The sequence below is a fragment of the Macrosteles quadrilineatus genome, unplaced genomic scaffold, assembly GCF_028750875.1.
Source record: "Macrosteles quadrilineatus isolate MER2022 unplaced genomic scaffold, UCM_ALF_1.0 Scaffold_2__2_contigs__length_208266976, whole genome shotgun sequence".
Lineage (NCBI taxonomy): Eukaryota > Metazoa > Arthropoda > Insecta > Hemiptera > Cicadellidae > Macrosteles > Macrosteles quadrilineatus.
Window position 1 is genome coordinate 39,811,229 of NW_026542595.1, and position 17,872 is coordinate 39,829,100.

At 34.6% G+C, this 17,872-nt stretch overlaps 1 protein-coding gene across 2 annotated transcripts in view; it reads right to left on the reverse strand.

Moving 5' to 3' along the window:
* The window catches only part of LOC128987655 (lipid droplet-regulating VLDL assembly factor AUP1-like), a 60,103-nt gene that overhangs the window by 21,052 nt on the left and 21,179 nt on the right, over positions 1–17,872 (reverse strand). The window contains exons 5-10 of one of the 2 annotated variants that reach the window (XR_008490263.1): positions 17,502–17,657; positions 16,831–16,951; positions 10,249–10,399; positions 9,573–9,679; positions 6,832–6,984; positions 4,499–4,614 (exon numbers count right to left, since the gene is read on the reverse strand). Coding sequence is in view for 1 of the 2 variants with exons in the window: in XM_054408614.1 (XP_054264589.1) it covers positions 6,835–6,984; positions 9,573–9,679; positions 10,249–10,399; positions 16,831–16,951; positions 17,502–17,657 (685 nt within the window). In the remaining variant the exon portion in view is untranslated. Of the gene's footprint in view, positions 1–761; positions 4,615–6,831; positions 6,985–9,572; positions 9,680–10,248; positions 10,400–16,830; positions 16,952–17,501; positions 17,658–17,872 lie in introns of those variants that run through there. The other variant, XM_054408614.1, reaches the window with a different exon arrangement.

Here is a 17,872-nt window from a genome sequence, read left to right on the forward strand (position 1 = left end):
CTGGGAACGTTTGGTGAGGATCCACTTGCAGCTCTCTAGCCACACTAACTCTAGCGTCTCTAGCGTTGCTAGCTCTTTGTGTACGCCGCACGTGAGATAAGGTCAGTGATAATTTTTTTACCACAGGAAATATATGCAATGCCAACATATTTATGACGGCCCTAACACAATGAGTGAGGGTAATGGATTAGGAGGTGTAAAAATGGCCATGAAAACTATTTCCTTTGTGGTCTTCTGTGAGAGGTTTGGGTACCCACCTAAAACAAAATTTGTTTGGGACATTTTAACGGTAATTTTTAAAGTCCCTAACCCATTTCTGCTCTTGACCTCACTGAATTTCTTTCAATACTGTTTAGCATTAGCTCATTGAACCAAAGGAACAAAGAAATAGTTTTAATATTTGTAGGCTGTGTATGTTGAAAAGTATGAAAAAAAAACATGTACCTATTTACTAAATTGTGCATTTTTTGTTGTTGTAAAACATACCGAAAGTATTACCTTAGTTTATTTTCCCACTGCATTAGTATGTTTTACATTTTAAGTTGTCAATAATTTTGAGTATGCTGTTACTCAATAGGGACATGTGTTACAGTTCAAATTTTAAAAATTATGACTATAATGAACATGAGAGGGATGTTAAATTCTAAATAGGCATTAACATGTATTCACCCACATATATCAACTTCAAGGCTCTTGAACATCTCACAGAAGAAAAGTCCATTAATAAACGTTACACATGAAACAGGACAAGCAAAACCAAATTTAAAAACTAAATATGTATTTGAATTTATTTATAAATTATTTATGTACAGTAACAATCTTAAATATATTAAAAGCTAATTACAGGTAAAATCTTAATAAGTCACACAATTTAGGAGTAAGGTTGATTTCTGGGAAAAGGGGTGCTGGAACTGCATCTGCCACTCAATAACTTAGTCTACATTACAACAAAACCACCACAAGTATAATTGCGAGGAATTTCCTAATTTATAAACTGAAATAATGAATGAAATACTTGCAATTTTCATACTTTTACACAGAAGGTAGAAAAATGTAACACTTTAAATATTTATCATCATAAAACACAAAGGTAGTCAATATCCAAACATGAACTTATCAATTTTATTGCCTAACAGCAACAGCATTTATTGCCATATGTAGGCTATGCTTGACTGATGTATCAATTTACACTAATAAAATTAGGAGAGACAAATAATTGTATTTAATACATCTATAGCTACATGCGATTGCAACAGTTTTTGTAGATTTTCACTTTCACAGTTTTTGTTACATTAGAATACTTTTTGTTATTATCATTAGTGTCTGGATTTTTAGTGCAAACAAAACCAATATTTTCAATCTAGCACTGTATCAACTAACATAAAACTAGGACATCTAAATAGTTACAGTAACCTCTCTGTTTGTATGCATACAAAACAAAGTTATACTGTAGAACAGTACGATATGTAATAATGCAAGGTACAATAAAAAAATATAAAAAAATATTGGCTACTTTTAGTTCAAAAAAAAACATTTTCTTTCATGGAAGCAGTGACTATTTGCTAGATACATTTAATTAGTAAGTCTGTCCCATACATCTGAGATTTTTAAATTATGAAATACCATCCTGAACACCGTTTTTATAGATTGCTGTATCGAATGTTGAATAGGTTTTAGGTCCTATTGTGGAACAATTCAATTGACTGATTTAAGTCAAATACAGTAAGATGGCAAAACACTGCTTGGCTTCTAGGGTATCACCCACCTCTTGGTTCTTGTATAAAATGTACCTGTTTCTGGCTAGCATCCTGATTTTGTTTTTGTAACATTAACTTATGTCATGCTAACATCATCTTAGGACCTTATATTTTACATGAATTTTTGTTTTAGGTACCTTTTAAACTCACTAACCCTTAAAAACGTATTTCCCTTTGATTATAAATCTCACAGACCTCCACAAGACAAGGTTCTCAATTTCTTCTTAACCTTAATCTAAAAATCTTAAATCCGGTGATAGTTTAATTTGTGTTTAAGTTGTGTTTAAAATTAACATTATTGACCCCGTACCATGAATTTTGCTAGTTTTCAATATTATGTTATTTACACACAAAAATGTAACAAGAGCTAAAACGACAAAATATGAACCTGAAACATCCTTTATTTTACCGATTTGAAAGTAACTTTCTTCAAAATGATTAATTACCATACTCTTGTTTACAAAAGCATAAATAATCCGCTAATGCTAAGAGTGGAGCTTATTACAATCAAATTCACTGCAACCACTGTACTAATTCCTTTCCACACGTCATCTTAAATATGTACATAAAACATATGAACATATAACTTGTCATAAAACATGATTTTCATTGATTATGGGATGCTGCCTATAGGCCTAATAATGTTTTTATAAAATTCACTAAAAATAATTTAGGATACAGTAATCACAGAGATGAACGCAAAAGTAATCAAAATACGAACAGAAGAAAATTAAGAGCAGTTATTCAGTTTTAGGAGGTAACTTATTTGAGGGGGGGGGGACACAAATTTGTATTACTTTTGAAAAAGGTGTGAGCATTGAAAGTGTTTAAAGCAACAAATGTTTCTAATATTTATCATGGAAAAGCCACGCAGCTATGAATAACACTGGATGTATTACAAACAGGGTTTAGCCTTCAAAATGTGGCGCCTGTGATAGTATCTTAGTTAATGTTTTTGAAGAGTGATGGTTGGTCGACTAAAAGCTATCTATTCCGAACAAAGACAAATAATGATTATTTTGGAGTAACACCTGTGTTTTAACTTCCCCACCCATTGTATGGTGAACACTGTAAATATTTTGGTCAACAGAGAAGTCCCAAACTCTTAACACATGGTAAATATGTACAAGAAAATATACAAAAGCTTGAATATATGAGGTGAGCTATGTTGATAGTAGTACACATACTAAGTTTTGAATTAGAGATAATCACAGTTCCAGATCTAGTCTAATAATCAAATAAACTCGAGAACTTATGGGTTATAACTTTGACCTTAGAATTAGACATTCCATCCCCATGTCAAAACTGTTGCCGGTTTTTAAATGAAAATGGACGAAGTTGGAGTGAGACACCAACAGATTACGATTATGCTAATGTAAATTAGGCCTACTGATTTCTGTTACAGACTTTTTAACAAAGTCAAACTCATTGTACATTCTAGCATCTTTCATGTCATGTTAACTATCTGTTACAAAAAATAAGAATAGAATTCTAGATACAGGCGCAATCTGAGACTGGCTCACTCACTAGGCCCTTTTTTATAAAAATTTTGCGACAACTGTTCCATATAGATGGGATGTCTTCTTCAATATACAAAACTCGATGGTTTTATACAGAGTAGTGAGTAGCTACATATAATTTTAGTAGAAAAATTATATACCGGTATGGATTTAATTTTTACAGGTATAAAATAATCCTTCATTTGTATGTCTTGATTTTTGGCCTAACCCAGACAATAGTATTACTTTTTTTAACGTATGATACAGTATTTCATTTATTTTTGTTAGCTGATTGATCATAGTTAAATCTAAATTTTTTGGATTTTTTGTGAGGATAGCAGGCTTACCTGATTGGGAAAGAGTCCAAACTGGCACAAGAGACACAACACTTTTCACTATATCCTAAAAAAATCCCAAAAAACCTAGGCCCTTGTGCTCTATGTTACACCCTTAAAATCCAAAACTTTATTAATATAAAACAAAATAAAATCCAAAATTTTATTTTTATTGGATTAGGCACTAAATTATGAATTGAAATGTATGGTTGGTAAATGATTCTGACAAATAATGCAGGACAGGGCTTGAAAGTGGTCATTTTGGTATAAATGTTGATACAAAATGGAAGGGCTGAACCAAAGCCCTGACAAAATTGAAAAATTACAATTATTGCTGATAAATAATGGTTGGAAAGATAATTATAAATAATTTCATCCTGAAATTTCCAAAAAATTAATAAGCTTGTCACCTTTAAATTAGATAAAAATACTAGGACACAACATGTTCATGAATAGACAGGTTCAACTGGTTACGAGAACTCTGACACACAGCATGTGCAACCAGAAAACAGTTGTTGACCATGTCCCCTATTGAAAATTAATGAAGAGTCGGTAAATCTGCAGTTGCGTGAAAATGTTGAAAACAATAACCAATAAACCAATCCAATAAAGTTGGATCACAATGGAAAAAAACTTTTAAGAAACTCAATCTCAAACATGTAAAGGCAGTATGGTAGATCTTTTCACAAGCGCAAAATATTAAATCAAGAGGTTTTAACTAATATATTAAAAATGATTGCATTGCCTAGGTTCTTAATGTTGCACCTAATAGTTTATTAAGAAAAATGGAAAGGGTTTATTCTAATTATGGTACCTTACATTGAGCTACATAAAATAAGTATTTACATAAAATAAGTATGTTCGAGAGGTATTAATTAACTGAAAAAGTTGTGTACAAAGCAATTACCTTCACTTATAATGTAATGTAACGCTGATAACAATTTTTCTCAGACAGTCTGTTTTCTTGGGGACATATTCTCTATTCGGATAATGACATCTCAATAGCATTTTTTTTTTGTTTACCTGAAAAAAATAAGCCCTGTTACAAAATAATTTGTTTTTTTCTTTTACCTAAAACAAATTTGTTATAATTAAGTTTAAACTATGGTTAAAAGCCCACATCAACAAACTGTAAATTCTTAAATTTCTCTTGAAAATAAGGAAAATAAAAAAAAAAAAACTTCTTATAACGGTAAAACCAAACCTAATTAAAAACTTACAAATGAATTGTGATTTGTATGAAGCAAACAATATATTTCTTTAAATAATATGAAAAATTAGCACAATATACAAATTTTGCACCTTCAAATAAAAACTTGGAGGAATGAAGTGTTTTTCACAATGATTTATTACCAATTATATTTATATGGAGGGAAAAATAATATCAAGTAATTCTCGCAAAAAGTCAACATTAGAATAGTTCACTCACTTCCAATAAATTCTTTGTTGCAGAATGTTCCAATATTACAAACTTACAAATAACACTGCTTGGTCTATTTCCATTAATACAAAACTAAAATAACTTACCCTATTTGAACTTGATGATTATGGACCCCATGGTGGAAGGAAAAAACATAGGTGTGATACTCCCCTCATAGGCTGACCTCACCCAGATTGCAAACAGAAAATCACCTGATTGTAACTGTCATCTAAAGGGTGCGCCAAAACAACCTGACGGTTTTAAATATTAAATATTCCAAGAACAAAATACAATTTTATGTATTAAATAATATTATATTGTACACACTACTATGCCATTTTCATTTATGAACAATTATATCACTTAGGACCTTCTCCTAATCGCAGGCTTCCCATTTTTTTTTTTTTTTTCATATTTGCAGTAACCTTAGCCTGATGAATAGAAGCAATCTCTTCCCGCATACACTGCTTGAGTTCAGGGATGGTTCGAAATTTCGAAACAAACACTTTGCTTTTTAAGTATACCCATAGCCAACAGTCACACAAAATTAAGTCTGGGGATCGAGCTGACCACGCACATCACAAACCGTGAGATCACTTTACCGGGAAAAAGTTCACGCAAAACTGTCATTGAATAATTGGCCGTATGACAAGTTGCGCCGTCCTGTTGAAACCACGTGTTGGTCATGTCTATCCCTCATAACATTCGCAGTTGTGGACCCAAAAACCCCCTCAGTATGTCCACATGGCGTTCCGATTTTACAGTGACAGGGGGTGTTCCCCCTTTCGTCCTCAAAAACATATGGTCCGACGACTCCAAGCCGTGCCACACCACACTAGACGGTACCTTCCTTTCGACGAAGTGATGTTTCACCAAACATAACCTAAAATGGCATAACATAAGCAATCGTTCACTACAACAATGAGGCCTCTAGCTTGTATAACAGCTGACTTATCACAAAACAGAAACCGTCAGGTTTTTTTGGCGCACCCTTTATATATAAAATTCAATGTATGTTTGTTTGTTTGTTTGTCCTTTATAGACTCTGAATGAAACCGCTTGACAGATTGTAATGAAACTATCAGGCATTATTAAGCATTATTCAAGGATGGTTTGTGTGAAGTTTGGTGCAGATCTGTCAAAAGGGCTCCGCCCCAGTGGCTCTGGAGTTTCCCATGTTAACCTTATGAGTACTCATATTTAAATGGAATTAAAGAATCTTAACAGCTGGTTCAACTAAAAAATTTGATTCTGTGATGTTCAATAGCATTAAAAAGTTTAATAGGTTTACCAACAGGGTGCAGCACTATTATTTTTTTTAATTTATGACAACAGCTAATTTGCAACCAAAAGGTGAGTGAGCCTAGCGAACGCACTTCAACCTGGAGGCGAGTTAGCGTAGCGAACGAGTTAACCTGAAGGCAAGTGAGCGCAGTGAACGAGCTCCAACCTAAAGGTGAGGGAGCATAGCGAACGAACTTCAACCAGGACGTGAATGAGCCTTGCGAACGAGCTTATCTTGAAAATGAACGAGCATTTGACATAAAACCACGTCTGTTGGGCCAGCTAGTATAAGTATATAATTGTTTTGATTTTACTGTTATTGTTTTATAATTTTTTCTAAATGATTTTACCACTTGCATTTATACTATTGCCATTAGGCATTTGCAATCTGGGTGACGTCAGCATATGACCACCTATGTTTTTTCCTTCCACCATGCAAGGAACCAATATAAGGGTTCAGGATTCAAATGTAATGTTTATAAATTTTTTTTAATTATTCAAAACCTGTCCATCATAACTTTTATGCTTCTACTCACAGTCTATTGAGAGTCGACAAGGCCGTGTTTCTCCATGTAACGCTTGCGAGCCTCTTCAATAAGACGAGCTTTGCGCTCCACAAATGACATCATCCGATCCTGAGCTGACCGAGGGAAAGACGAACTGCTTCCTTCACTCCATGATCCTGCTGCCTGTAGTTGTAAACAATGATGCATCAGATATCTTCAAAAGATTTCAAATAAAATTAAATAGTGCTACCAAATTAATATTTTTAAATTTGGGAACTACAATATCTTCATCACAGAAACTGCATGAATTGCAGTATGGAATTGCAATGTGTTATTCAATTTTTTCAAGTATCATTAAGATTATTTACCTACGGAGAAGTAAACTTACAGTATACACTTCTTTCTTTTATTTTTGTTTAAACTTAAACAAACTTATTAGAAAGGTTGTCATTGAAGAGAGAACATACCCCATCCCATACAACAACCCAAACCCATCATTACTCGCAATCACTCTTGATCCCAAACTTTTATGGAACAACCACATACAGCAGATTTTGTTGCAGTGCACAAAAAGACTAAACCTACTCAAAGCTGTTGCTAGCAGGACATGGGGAGCAGATACTCTCACACTGAGGCAGTTCTTTATATCATTCATTCGATCTAAGATAATGTATGGAGCAGAAATATGGGGCTCTGTGGCAAAAACACATATAAATAAACTTAATGTAATCCAAAACTCAGCCCTGAGAACTTGGCACAAGTCCCTCAGTATTTCTGCAGATCCCTCATCAAATCCAGCTGTAAGACTAAACCCACAAAAGACTTCTCACAAGTCCTCTTTTGCATCCTCCTGCATTGTACCAGCAAGTCAGATGGGAGAGATGAGCTGAAGATTAAACTCCAACCCGACTGTTCTCTCAAAAGAATCCTGACTGAGCCTAACTGTTGGAAATTAGCAAGCCATGTATATGGGAGACACAGTGCGGTCGGCATCACTTGAAGCAAGAAGCACGTACCAAGAAGTAAGTAAGAAAAGAGAACATCTACTAGAGATCCTTAAACCTAAGACTACCATACAGATACATACATTTAGCATAATATGTAATACAAATTAAAAGTTGGGATGACTTAACAAATAACATGAAGTGTTAAGTACCAACAGATCAGGACATGGTGTAACGTTATCATTCCAGGGTTCGCATCTGGATTTTACATTCACGCTAAGCCATGTCATGCCTTAGCTGAGGATTGCTGCGCCAGCGATCTTGAGCATCTGGTTTATCACACAGATGTTGCCGTGGCCGTGGTCACTTTCGCTACCACTGCAGTGAGCAATGTGGTGGCATTCCATAGACACTAGTCGCCCCCACCGTACTCATCTATGTGTTCAGCACACGACATCCATCCAGGCACTTGGATTCAACACACCTAGTATTGACTATCGTTGCGATTCCCGATGTGAGCTACTAGTTCCTCACACGTAGTCCTCGAATGTTCGGCCGATTGTTTTGAAAAATTTTTTACTCCAGTTACGACCACAAGTGCTGCCGAAAGTGAACCACGAGCTCACCCAGTACAAGCTCGCCCACGTTCGCCGAACATGCTTGCTAATGGTAAGACATATTTTATTTTAACTTTCGGCACTCACCTATGCTCTTCTTCTTTGAATCGTCCCAAAAACCGACAAAAAATGGAGCACAGGCGAGCACGAATCATGGCGATGCGAACTATCCCGAGTGCCTATATTCGCCAATGTACTGCTAGCATTAACAGTTCTAGGAGCTAGTCGTCCCCAGTCACAAAATCAGGAATATTGACCATCACGTTGCCTCAGACTGAAACAGGGGTTAATTTCCTTTCCATGTTCATTAACATTTTTTCTGTCTGGATTTTTAAGGAAGTTGCACAGTTTTCCCCTGTTGTATCAATAGCAGATTGTCTTGAGCAAAAAGTGCTCAAAGGTACAGTAGAACTCCAATTATCCGAACTCCAATTAACCGAATCTCCAATTATCCGAATCGCTTATTTCAACAATTTTAAAAACGTAAAGCTACAGTAATAAGTTTTGCAAAATATCAAAGAATTGTTATTAAACACATTTAGCCAATTTTTGACTTCGATGGAACACTATTGACTTAATAACATGTATAGAACACTTGTACTATGAGCATTGTAAACTGTAAAAATGTTCTGATTTAAATTATTATTAATTAAAAGTTCACTTAGTACCGAAAATGAGGATTTTTCTTTAAAATTCCCGAAATTCAGGTAAAACTCCGATTATCCGAATTTTTGATTATCCGAATGGGGTCTGGTCCCTATTGATTCGGATAATCGGAGTTCTACTGTAGGTCTAACCGCTCTCTATTTAGGTCTTCATTTTGGATCTCCTGTGAAAACTAGAATTCGGTGTTTGCGCAAAGAAGAAATAACCACAACCCGACGTGGGCAATCCCTTTTGCTCACATCACATTGTGGGCATTTTGGATTTGCTCAATCCCAAATAACATTTTAAATTCAGCATTTGAGTAAAACAGTTTACCCACAACGCGGTCTGGGCATTTCACTTTGGCCAGTGTTCGAATAAAATGCTCACTCCGCAACATGGGTATTTCACACTGTCCACAGTGCGGAGTGCGTAAACATTTTGCACATTGTCCGAATTTGGAGTTTGAGTGTAACATATAGGCCTAAATATCATCCTTAGGACATGTTGGTATTTATGTAGTATCAGGATATATTTTCAGACAGATTTAAATGTTGTTACGTACAGGGGCAGATCTGCTAGTGCTGGCCCTCTGTTCAGGTGGCACAGGTGTGAATCGGACTGAGCCCTCTAGTATGTTGGAGATGGTTAGATCCACACTGCGAGTTCTACCTGCAGAATAATACACAACTTTAATGGTATAGCCGTCATATTGCAAGTGCAAACAATAATTGTTAATTAATTTGTATGACTATGATTTACCATTATTAAATGGTTCTATCAATTCACTTGAATTAAGTTGAATGAATGATTATTAAAAAGAATGTGCCACAAAGGTACTGCTCTGAAAGAATATGGACGGCTAAGCACGACCCCAAAAGGTACTATTGCTTCGATAGGTACTCCAAAAGGTAAGATTCAACTTAATAAGTCAAAGTTATTGTTTTTTTGTTTTTTTTTTAATTAAAATGTTTATATCATAGTGGTTAACAGATTTCAATGGATTCACTTTTTAGTTCATAAAAAAATCATAAGTACTAAGTAGTGATGTGTCGGTTCCAAAAGACAGTTCTCAATAAAACCTAAACAGGTATTTTTAACCTTTTCTTGTATTAACATAATCCAGAGTCTAGAAATATTTACTCCTAGAATCACTCTTTTAAAGTCAATTTCAAGTTGTAAAAAAGGCTGAAAATGATGTCGCTAGGTTCTGATTATTGTGCGGTTACCATGCTACTCACTCAAGTCTCTGATGATGGCCTCGTAAGGTACATAAGGCAGCACCTCTGCCACCTGTGAGGCCATGCGCTGCAGCTCATAGCTGACTCTGGCCGTCTGTTGGCTAGTCTTGCTTCTGCTCACCTCCACCAAGTAACGCTTCTCATACTCTTGCTAAACATACAATAACCTCAGTGCCAAACTAACAGCTTAGTTCCGGGGGGCCACCAGTTGACCGACAAGATACTTGGTCGTTTTGCCACTAGACCGTCTTTTTTAATTAAATAGATAAATACTGAAAACCAGTACGTCGACAAATTATTTCATCGTCAGTCCAGTTGACCGGCCTGTAAAACTAAATTATTATATACGAGAAACCAACTTGTCGTCAATCGACCCGGCCGACATACCACTTGCTCGTCTTTTAGGTGGGGATGTGTTGAGCAGCAGTGCCAGCGGCGCGCGCAGCTGCGGAGGGCGCTGTAGGCATACCAACTTCTGTATTTTGTAGCGGCGGTTTTTATTCCGACGATTTCCAGCTATCACAATGCAGCGGACTAGTGAGGTTTTTTATTACGTGTAATTGTTTGTTTCTCAATCGATATTTGTTTATATACAGTACAGTGAATATAAATATGCCTATATTAATTTACTTCAATTAAATACACGTTTTTTAGCTACTACATTTAAATTATTGAAGAATTACATGAAATCTATTTGTAAAAACTGAGCTCCAACCTAAAGGTGAGTGAGCGTAGCGAACAAACTTCAACCAGGACGTGATTGAGCCATGCGAACGAGATAATCTTGAAAATTAAGAAGTTAAACGGGGCAAAGCCCGCGGGTTACAGCTAGTCTTCTATATAATTAATAGGCCAACACGAAATTTGTCGGTTGAACTCCTCCGCCATTTCTTAAACGATTTTATCTATTGACGTCTCATTAGAAAGAGCGTGTTGCGTAGATTTGCAAACTGACCTTACATTTTTTTTAAAGCCACTTGGGCTCTGCCTCATTGGCTTTTAAAGTTCCCATGTTATCCTTATGAAGAACATATTTGTTTTCATTATGATCAGCTGGGTATTATATTGCTGGTAATATTTAAGCTGCAATTCAAAGAAATGCGTCCTACAAAAATTATTAAATCCTTAAAAATTAAATCATTGAAAGGACCCATTTGCCAATTATCTATGATATTAAAACGAAACAGTGTTTTTTTAATTTTTTATTTCACGATTCTGAATCAACCACTTGACGGATTTTCATGATTTTTGTGTTGAAAGAAAGATAATTTTGAGAACTAGGGAATGTCGAAGCCATAATTTTAGTTTAGGGTCCTAGTTTTTTAGAAATTAGAAATTAGGTTTCCATTATTTTAAAGTCTATCAGCCGACGCTAAGATTCTAAACTAGCTATTAGCATAAAATAATTTGCTTAACATAACAGCTATAAAACATTCAGATTTTGTGTCACAAATTCAGCATTTGGATAAAAATGTAAAGACATACTTAGGGTTGACTTATTTATACTATGTGTAATGCTAATCATAATAATAAAGTGTACAGTAGTGAGGTTGAGGTAGTATTTTAACTACTTTTAACCAGTGAGAAAAGTTACTTCCAATTACAGGCCTACCTTAGGGCTATGCCTCATAGATCTATAAAGCAATTATTTTTATCATTAGATATAAAATAAGGACTAACACGATCGGGTGACATTTTTTTGCGAAGCATTCATTTTGGCTTGAAACTGTCAGATATTGTATTTGCGAAGGTTTATATGTATTCCTATACAAAAATAGTTTTTCCAGCATATCTGGAAAAATGCATTCTAAATATGGAAACAAACTCCTGTTCTGAATATCAGAAGGTTTCAACTTACTACAAGATTCCTGTTTGTACGTAGAACGATACTCTGCTAGTATAAAATAAAATCGCTGTTTGTATAAATAAATGACGTATACAACTGTAATAGATCGTTAATCAGAAATGTGTAAACCAGTTTAGAAGTATATTAAATAAATAGCAGAGCATATAAAAAAATTCTAATAAATCACTTATCATTCATTAATTACAAACCAAAAACATACTATAGATTAAAGCAAATTAATTTGTCTCTATAATAATTAAATAGATATCCTTATATATATAATACGTGAAGGCGATTTATACGAAACACTACTCCTCCGTTAATAATGGACGGAGTTTTACAAATGATGTGTCAAAATTAAGTATTTTTTATGTAGACGCCCCCTTTCACGAATTCCAGCAATTAAAGTCCTCGGGCTTTGCCCCACAGACCATCTAAATCCCAATGTATTTCTTATGAAGCAAGAATTTTGTTTACTTAAACATATTAATAACTAGCAGAGCACCCGTCCTTCGTACGGGGTTCGTATATAAGTATAAAATGCTTATTTCAGCTATACTTAAGCTTTGAGTTTGCAATGGGGGGAGGACACAGTTTGATAAAATTTACGGTATGATATAGTATAACACATCTACCATTGCCATAATGTTCTACCACTGCACCTAAACAATAGAAAATATAAATTATCAAAAACATTCGCACAATATCTCAAATTATTCATTAAATAAAAAAATCAAACCTAACTGTAAACAATCCTTTTTTGACTTGACAGTTCTTATTGTGTATCACAGCTTTTTGTTGCTGCTTAGTTCAAATTAGCTGTTGTCATAAAAAATATGCAAAAACGAAATAATAATAGTGCTGCACCCAGTTGGGAAACCTTATAACTTTTTAATGCTCTTGCATATTATAGAACCAACTTGTAAAGTTGAAACAGCTGACTAAATTCTTTAATTCCCTTTAAATATGAATACTCATAAGGTTAACATGGGGAACTACAGAGCCACTGGGGCGGAGCCCGAAATGATTTTTGAGATAAGAATATGCCTTAATGTTAATAGGAAATGTTAGCTATCATCATGCCAAATTTCAGACCAATCCGTCTAGTAGTTTATGCGTGATTGAGCAACACACAAACATACACACAATCTCACAAACTTTCAAATTTATAATATTAGTAAGATTTGTATAAATTGCATACTAACACGGCTGTTCAAAGTAAACACATGATACACACAAGAGCGTTCGTTTTCAGAGTGAGTTCGTTTTCAGTTTCGATAACCGGAGTGTAGTGATTGATTACATTATCTTTGAGCTGACTCTTTTAAGTCATCGGGAAGTATGGATGTTATTAGTTTTGAAATATCGCCTGTAATACTTTACAATAATTGCTCTAATTCGAGCAACAGGTGCACTAGTATATAGTCATAGCAGTAAAAATTTTACTAAAAACGTTATTAAGAGCCATAATTGTTAAAGAAAAATGAAAAAATGTAATTTAAAATTCCCATGTTATTCTTATGGAGAATAAGTAAACTGATGTAATTTCCTGTAAAAGGAAAATATGTTTGATAATATTTGGAAATGCATTTATTTTACACCTAACTACGGAGGGACATTTCACAAAAACACTTTTTACCCTTCCTCTTGCAGCAAACCTATGTGTAGGTACTCGTTAAACTAATGCTATTTAAATCTATATAAATAAAATTAGAGTTTTGTCTGTACATTGCTCAGAATTATATACTTTTAGGTTATTTTTACGTTTTATACATTAAAGAAGCAGAAACGAGTCTTATCTCAATTTCTGTCTGTCTGTCTGTCCCTTTGTCTGTAACACTCAAGATGGCATTTTACGCAATCTTCTCCGTGAAAACCAGAGTACATATCAAGATCCAAGTAATTTTAATGTATTCACTGGATTGGCGAGAGTGTCTTTAGTGATTTAAATATAGCCTCACTACTTTGTAAATAAAATTACGGACGTTCAAAATTGCAGTTTTGTGCGATTTTTGTCAAATTTTCGTTCAATTTTTATCACATAATCGTCTATGAAATAACGAACAGCTGTTCGGATCAAGATTATTTTTTCTAGCTGTCAATGACATGTTTACAAATGTTGTTTACAAATACCGCAACTATTTCGAATCACGTTTTGAAAGCAAATCCCAACCAAGTGAGATTAAAAACGTTTTTCTTACAGAACGGATTTAATTAATCGCAAGTGCAATAATATAGTCTAATAGTGTAACCGTAAATGAAATTAAATAACTAGACATCGTCCAAATCGGAACCAGAAATTCTTTGAGTATAAAATGTTTCTTGAGTTTTGACAACCAGAAAGAAGAAGACCTTGAATCAGTGTTGTATAGGGCTGTGACACTGAAATGATCGTCGCCAATAGCTTACAAAAAAGGTTTCCACTCATTGACGGCGCTTCAATGGCGATTGTGTAAAGTGTAAAGTAAAAAATCACAACTGCAGTGGGTGATTGTAACAGAGGTTTAACAGAGGAAGTGCTAAACTCGCTTTTCCAATGTGTCACTTTCTGTTTCTACTCACCGTGTGATGCAATCGCTGGACCATACAGCCAATAGGCCCATAGCTCATATCTTGGGTACGTAAGCCTACATATTTATTCATAACAACCTTTTTGACGACGATCCTTGATACCGGTACTTTTCCATAGAATACATGGCCTACCTACTTAAAAAATAAAATTACAAATGACCAAACCCCCAACATTGTGTGATTTTCGTCACATTTCCTTCTAATGTTAATAGATATACTAATCATTGTTTAGAGAATGCGTAATCTATTAAATAACAAAAAGTTGTTTGGGTAAGGTTGCTTCTTTTTCAAACTGACACCGATAAGTTTACGCTATAACTTTTTACGAGAAAATCCAAAAGCAAGAGATCAATAACCTCGGGACTAGATATTAATGTATTTAATTGGTCCGATTTACTGTAATTCTTAGGTAGGTTCTTACGTAGGTTCTGGTTCTTTTCCTTAGAACCGGTAGTTTACAAATTAGATATCGTTGGTGTTGCACCTTATTTATTAGAGCCGTCCGTATTCAATTTAAGTGATGTCTTAACTCTGTATAAGTTTTGCTTTTTCTGCCTGGATTCCAAATCTTAGCTTACCCGGTATGCTAAGAAAATGATAACCTATTTGAGTAAAACATTTGTTGGGCAAACCATCATGAATTGTTTACGCCTTTATATTGTTTATGTATCAATAGTTCGTGGCCTTTGTTGGATTGTTGTATTGTGTTGTTTTGTTGTATGTTGGTAACGCATTAATGTCCTTATTTCTCAGTGTTTCACGGAATGGACAAGAGCACCTTTGATACTGAAAATGTCAACCGGAGTAAAGTGTTAAATGGTGAGGTTGAGGTAGTACTTTAAATACGTTTAAGTTAACCGTTGTGGAAAGTAACTTTCAATTATAGGCCTACTTTAGGGCTACGCTTCATGGATCTATAAAACATTTTTAAGTTTAATCATTGGACATATGGACCAACACGATCCGGGTGACATTTAATTGCGAAGCATTTATTTTGGCTTGAACTGTCAGATACTGTATTTGCGAAGGTTTATATATAATAGTTTTGCCAGCATATCTGCAGATATGCAAACTAATTGCTGTTCTTAATCTTAATATAAGAAGGTTTCAACTGACTACTATAAGATCCCCGTGCGTAGAACGGGCACACAGCTAGTAGGGAATAAATGTGATATTTTTATAGAGATATTTTATCTTATTATTATTTAATTTATAATTTTATTTTATTTATAGAGATGGTTGTATTTATTTGGTTTGAATGGAAATTTTTGCATTGTTTTGTTGGTTGAAAATCCGTGTTTTACAGCATAACACTTTTTGAAATCGTTAAATGAATTTACAAATCAACATTTGTGCACTATTTGTTGTGGTTTTTAATATCAGCGTTTACACACAACTAAATAACAGTAGGCCTATATTTTTCAATGTGTCCAGAATACGTGAAAGGTACGATTATTTTCACTAGAGTTTATCTAGTATTTTTAGGGAAGGTCATCTGCCTTCTTCACAAACGATCAAAAACCCCGAATGAAATTGTTATTTGACTCAATAGTCAATGCATATAAGCGAGTCTTATCTTTCGATGCAGATTAAATAATACAAAGGCAGAGGAATGCGCGAGACCAAGGACAAGGTCACGGCACGGTTGCTATAGAAACGACGAAACTATCTATTAGAATTGCGCGCCAACGTCAACGAAACGCCAGACTGTACAATAAACACGCCGCGTGTGTAGTGTTCGACGGAGCTATAGTACTTTCAGTTGGCAATACTGGCTTCTAGCCTCGAGCGAGGTGGTTCAACCATGAGAAGCGCCTCAAACTCCTGGGTAATCCCCGTTTAGCTCCTCCTACTCTGCCCCCTATCCCCACCTAAAAGACGAGCAAGTGGTAAGTCGGTCGGGTCGATTGACGACAAGTTGGTTTCTCGTATATAATAATTTAGTTTTACAGGCCGGTCAACTGGAATGACGATGAAATAACTTGTCGACGTACTGGTTTTCAGTATTTATCTATTTAATTAAAAAAGACGGTCTAGTGGCCAGACGACCAAGTATCTTGTCGGTCTACTGGTAGGCTCCCCTTAGTTCCTGCAACAAACTTAAATATACACTTAAGTGAACTATTGTTTAACAGTTTAATAACTACATAAAGAATAATACCGACCTTGTCTTTGGCAGAAAACTTAGTTGTGACAATTCCCAAATCCTTGGCTACGGCTAGAGCAATTCTGTCTGCCATTTCTTCATCAGTCTCATTCTCTAGGCGATGAATTACTGGCAAATACCTGAAAAAGGTAAATTTTGAATATATTCCAAGGATGTTTTAGTTATAATGATTAGATTGATTGGCTTATACAAATCAAACATTGTAAATTTGATTACTTAAATTATGTGTACATTTTTAACAGTTAAAATGTGACAACTCTAGCATTTTGATTTAGCGACGAATTGAATCATTGTGATAATAATCTCAACACCCCTATGGACTCAATATCAATTATCTCATAGCACTTTACCTTATGCAGATATCTTATGAGGTTGATGATCATGCAATATTTCCATCTCAAAATTAGGTCTGGAATAAATTAATCCCCAAACAAAAAAAAAAATTAACAAAATTCCTTAATTTAACTTCCAGAGTAGGCCTACCTAACAGGAAACATACCTAAAGATCTCATGTAAAATTCACCTATGAATAAACTAAATGTAACTATTTTATTTGTAAAAAAATACAACATGTTCATTTGGTTAATCTGAATTGTAACGTATCGCTTTTATTTACTACATACTTTTTAACAAAAATTGATTAAACATGATGAATTTGTTATTACAGACCTGATTCTAAAGACCGTAACAGGTGAAAAAAGAAACCAGAATAGATCAGTAGAAAAAGAAGCTGCTAAGGTAGTGGTGGTGATGTGGAAGGGTCGCCATGCCTTGAGACATACAGGCTGTACTGATGCAGCTACATTGGCACACAGAGGTGAGAACCTACAACAATGTCAAGATAGTTACAATTGTGATAAGGACATTATGAAATAATTTTACTGAATTGATCTAGTAATCTAAAAATTTCATTAGTTTGGTTTTACCTCCACAAAGGCATCAGGAACCTTTAAATGTGACGCTTTTATGAATATTTTGAATCTAAGTAACCAAAGGATTAAGTGAATTACTCCGATGTAATAAACTGTACAGTAGAACCT